Raw genomic sequence first — 4585 nt, 5'->3', positions numbered from 1 at the left:
AAAAAAAATAAAAAAAAAAAAAAGATGCATTACTGGTTAGTCATCTTAGATTAAAAAAAAAAAAAGCATTTGGTTAAAAAAATAATCCAGCTGCTATGTAAATGTATTAACGTTTTTCTAAATATATAGAAGACAGAGTGGACAAAACTGTAAAATGTTTCTGTCAATATAAAAATTAGCAAGTGCCATACTCAAAGTATTTCAGCTAATGTTGCAATCAATGGAAGTAATCCCTGTGCTGTAATCTGTTTTACAAAACTGAAAGATACCAATGTAGACAGTTTTGAACATAAACCTGGAAAACATTTCCTATACCAAGCGTGGTCCCAGTAATTTATACAGTGGCACAGATTCCAAAAGATGTTTCTCATCTTTTGTGGCTTACAAGTTCCTGAAATGGATTTGCTGAGGTGTTAAGCTTTGAAAAATGGAAAGTTTTCTTCTTGAGGAACAGGAGTCTTCAGAAAGCCTGTGGGAGGACCAAGTGAAAGAATGCCACAATCTGGTTTCTAACTAAATGTGCAGGTCTCTCTATGCAAATTTGACTGCCCATACATATATTATGATTGGGAATACACCACTGGTTAATCTTCTGTGCCCTCAAGGTCTCCACATCTGTCACAATTTTTAACTATCTTGATTCAAAATCATAAAAGAAATGCTACCAAATACCTCCACTTAAAACCAAAGTATTCTGTAAACTTACACATTGCTGGCAAGTTTGAACTTGGCTGGGTGCTACAAAACCTTCAGTTCTCTGGAAAGAAAAAGATATTATTTTCTAATGATCCAGCACACAAGGCAAATCCAGGCTAAGAGGGGATGCTTTATGTGCATGAAATTTTCTCCCCACAAAAGAACAGATAGGACACTGACTRGTGCCAGAAGAAGTGACTCTGCCTTCCCCCAACCCAACACAAGGCTTTGGTGAGTCCAGGTGCTTCTAATTCCATAAGGTCAAGCTACTTACATGAGTGTGTCATAGACATCAGGTGGATAACAATTGTCCCATAGCAAGGGAAGGAATAACCTTTCATCAAAACCAAAAGTACCTACTTACCTCTTTTTCTGTGAAATCCACCTTTCTTTGTACTTTACTGCCATGGTATTTGCAGAAGTGTTTGATTTCATTGTCTTTGCATTTGTGGGCTGCCATAGCACCATAGTACTTCTGGACAGCAAGAGAAAAAGAAAATATTATGTGGGAGGCATCAAACYATGCTTGCAGCTGCTGCAGATTTACAATTGAAAGTGGAACTACACAGATATTGATGCTGTTTATTAACTGGCTGGTTTGTTCTCTGTGAGGGTGAAAACAATGTCTGTATCTCCAAAGGACACCTGCCTTCTGGTACAAGATTATATCAGGCAGGGTTGATTTTAGATGCTTGTTTCCTGACACAGTATGTAGGATAGGGACTCTGACACCTCGGAACTGAATTCATGAAAATGTCAGAAGGAATACTCTGGAAACACCTGCCTGATCAGTCTGTTCAAGAGAAGGCCTGGTGGAAGAAGGCATAGTTTAGGGGTCCTTAGGACAACATATATGCAAGCTAGGTGCTCTGCAACCCAGTCAGTGAAGCAGCAGTGCTCTAAAAGCAGTGCTCTAAAAATTCTGAAAAATGAATGAGTAAAGAAGCTCAAGTGTCTTCAAAGCTGCTACCATTTGCACAGCAGTTTTGAGAAACATATTAAARTCCACAGCAGCCCTCTTCTGGTTTCACTGCAAATGTATTGGCATCTTCCCTACTGCAAATTAAATGCTTGAGTATGGTTCTGCTGCCATCTGTTGTCACTACAGAACTTCTCCCAAGGTCACCTTTTTGATCATAGGGACCAAAACATTCCAAAATATCTCTTATTTCACTTACGTTTTTCTTCTCCCTGACTGTCAAGACTAAATGTAACCAAAATGAAACAAATTGCAATTCTTATTTCCAAATCTACTGCTGTGCTTTATTCCTTGAGCTTATGCACAAATCAACAGATCTGGTTGCTTGTATTACAGTTGCTGTGGAGGTACATCCCAAAATACATCAAATGCTCTGACCTGATGCATAGTGTTTCACAAATGGCAGAGAACAAAGAAATGAAATCCACCTTTTGGTGAGAAATGGGTAAATTTTGGTCCTTTAGTAACCCCAAACATTTCATCTTAAACCACAGTTTTAATTGTTTGCATTCAAGTGCCTAAATGGTTATGTTCAGCTGTGGATTTTTATTTGCTCTTTGTAAATTTTATCCATGAACTTATGGGTCTGACAACTCCTCCTTTTATAATTTTTCTTCTCTACAGAAATGACTGAAACCATACTGTCCTGACTGACGCATAAATGTGGAAGTCATCCACTGCTTGTTCCAACTCTACTACTCTTAAAAGGGCACAAGATAGACCCACAGAATAATTTAGGCTGGAAAACACCCTTAGCATCACGGAGCCCAACTGTAAACTTGGCACTGCCAAGTCACTGATAAGGATGAGTCTCTCTACAGTTTGTTTCATCCGGTGCAAAACTCCATTCTGCCCCAGTTGTTTTAGGATTGACTGGTTACTGTGTACATAGTGCTTTGAAATGATAAAGGAGTTGCTTAAGAGCTGATCACTTGCTGTGCTGAAGTACTGTTCTCTCTAATTTAATTGCAGACTTAGACTCTGTCATTAGCCCTGCAGACACTGAGCTCCCTGATACAACAGATCCTGAAGAGCACAGACTGCAATGGAATTCTCAGAGCCTACAGTGCAGTATTTGGGCTGCAGGGCTGTGTTCGCAAGGATGGGCTGGCAGAGTTGGCTCCCAGTGTGCCCACCCAGTAGAGCAGTGACACCTGCCAGCCAGASCCAGCATGAGACCAGTGGAGCTGTGCATCTGTATGCTGTACCTCTCAGTTTCTGCTCATCACAAAGAACTGAGCCCACACTCCTTATCCCRCAGCAACATCCCAAATTGAGTTTGACCTGGTTTTGTTTGGGATGGAGCTAGTTTTCCTCCTAGGAAAGGAGGAGTTGGCACTGTGCTGTGTTTTGGATTTAGTATGAGTATAGTGTTGATAAGAAACTGATGTTTTGGTTATTACTCAGTAGTGCTCACCCTGTGTCAAGGATTTTTCAGTGTCTTATGCTCTGCCAGTGGGGAGGTGCACAAAAAGCTGAGAAGGAGCTGGTCTGTGATAGCTGACCCAAACTAGCCAAAAGAAAATTCCATACCCTAGCATGTCGCATATATAATCTGTGAAAGTTGGCTGGGGGGCTGACTTCTCTTCAGGGACTGGCTGAGCACTGCTCAGTGATTGGGTGCATCACTTATTCTCCTTTGGTTTTATTTCTCTCTCCCTTTTCATTACAATTACTGTTGTTATCATTAGTATTACCATATTTTCCTTTGTTTCAATTATTAAGCTGTTCTTATCTCAACCCACGAGTTTTATTTTCTCCAAATTCTCCTCCCCATCCCAGCAAGAGAGGCGGGCAGGGAGGGAGTGAGCTGTAAGGCTCTTAGTTGCTGGCTACGATTAAATCACAAAAGTGGGAGGGGTTAACTCTATATTCAAAACGCATGACACAAAGCATTTCTTCACTCGAGATTCAAACTCTCCCYGATTTCCAGCACCCAGATCAGGCTATCAGCCAGCATGGGTGGTTCTTATTCCCCTGATGACAACAAAGGGTTACTATGTCACAAGGCCATTCCCCAGCAGGGATACTTTGGAGCACTGGAAACCTTCCACTCCTTGTGACACAATGTAATTGTGATGTCACCTGACATTTCTGTCTCTCTAACCACACTGTATTTCCACCGAGAAATRAAAAAACCTTTTGCTAAAATCTACCGTGCTATGATACTGTCTATAGAAAATGCTGATAGTGGTGTTTATCAGCCAAGGTGGTGGCAGCTCTGCCCGTCAGGACAACACCGGTAAAATGTACCCTACCACACGATGCTAAACGCCCCAAATTTCTTCATCTCGGCCGGCACCACAGGCTCACTAGCTGAACCCTTGCCATACAATGAGCAAACCTGCAGTCTCATTTCTGCAGAAAGAGTAGTGCCAAGAGGGCCCTGCCAGGYACATCATGAACATTCCCCTTTGGACGGGTCTGGGGGTGACCCCTCACCTCGCATTCCTGTGAGACTCCACTCACGAGCTTCACAATCGAAGCGAACGCTGCATTGAGGCGTTCCCGGTCTTCCTCCTGCAATGAGAGACATTCCTGGTTACTCAGCGTGCTGCTCGTCGCTTAGAGCCAGGGGGTGGCGGGTGATTGAGCCGCAGAGCAGTCGGGGCTGTCTCTGGGGTGACACAGTCCCGCATGTCTCAACGCTGCCGCCACACCGGGGCACCCGGTCCGCTCCAGAGGGCTCCGGGGCAGCTCACCGCGGAGGTATTTGGGAGGCCCGCGGCCCATACTGATATGTATCTACATAGATTTATATCTATATTGATGTCCAAGGGTGTGTGTGCACAGCACTGACCGGGGTCGCTCCCGCCACGCGCCGCCGCGAGCGCTCCAACACATCGCGCGCCAACCCCGCCGTGCGCCCCGCGCGCGCCACCTCCATCCCGCCAGCGCCGCGCGGCCGCC

The 4585-nt window shown here is 43.9% G+C and overlaps 2 protein-coding genes across 2 annotated transcripts in view; one reads left to right on the top strand and one right to left on the bottom strand.

Annotated features, from left to right (window-relative positions):
* The window catches only part of CUNH11orf16 (chromosome unknown C11orf16 homolog), a 14474-nt gene extending 10411 nt beyond the window's left edge, over window positions 1–4063 (top strand). Inside the window, 1 exon segment of the mRNA XM_057369714.1 lies at window positions 2300–4063. Coding sequence (XP_057225697.1) covers window positions 2300–2305 — 6 coding nt within the window. The 3' untranslated portion in view covers window positions 2306–4063.
* AKIP1 (A-kinase interacting protein 1) overlaps window positions 1–4579 on the bottom strand; it is a 5210-nt gene extending 631 nt beyond the window's left edge. Inside the window, exons 1-4 of the mRNA XM_057369713.1 lie at window positions 4476–4579; window positions 4118–4195; window positions 1061–1171; window positions 707–757 (exon numbers count right to left, since the gene is read on the bottom strand). Of these exons, the coding sequence (XP_057225696.1) occupies window positions 707–757; window positions 1061–1171; window positions 4118–4195; window positions 4476–4562 (327 nt within the window). The 5' untranslated portion in view covers window positions 4563–4579. The remainder of the gene's footprint in view (window positions 1–706; window positions 758–1060; window positions 1172–4117; window positions 4196–4475) is intronic.
* Window positions 4580–4585: the final 6 nt, after the last annotated feature.

Source organism: Malurus melanocephalus, unplaced genomic scaffold (assembly GCF_030028575.1).
Source record: "Malurus melanocephalus ecotype Western Australia unplaced genomic scaffold, MMel_1.1 scaffold_114, whole genome shotgun sequence".
Lineage (NCBI taxonomy): Eukaryota > Metazoa > Chordata > Aves > Passeriformes > Maluridae > Malurus > Malurus melanocephalus.
Note: the sequence above shows the minus strand (reverse complement) of the source record. Positions and strands in the feature narration are given on the sequence as shown.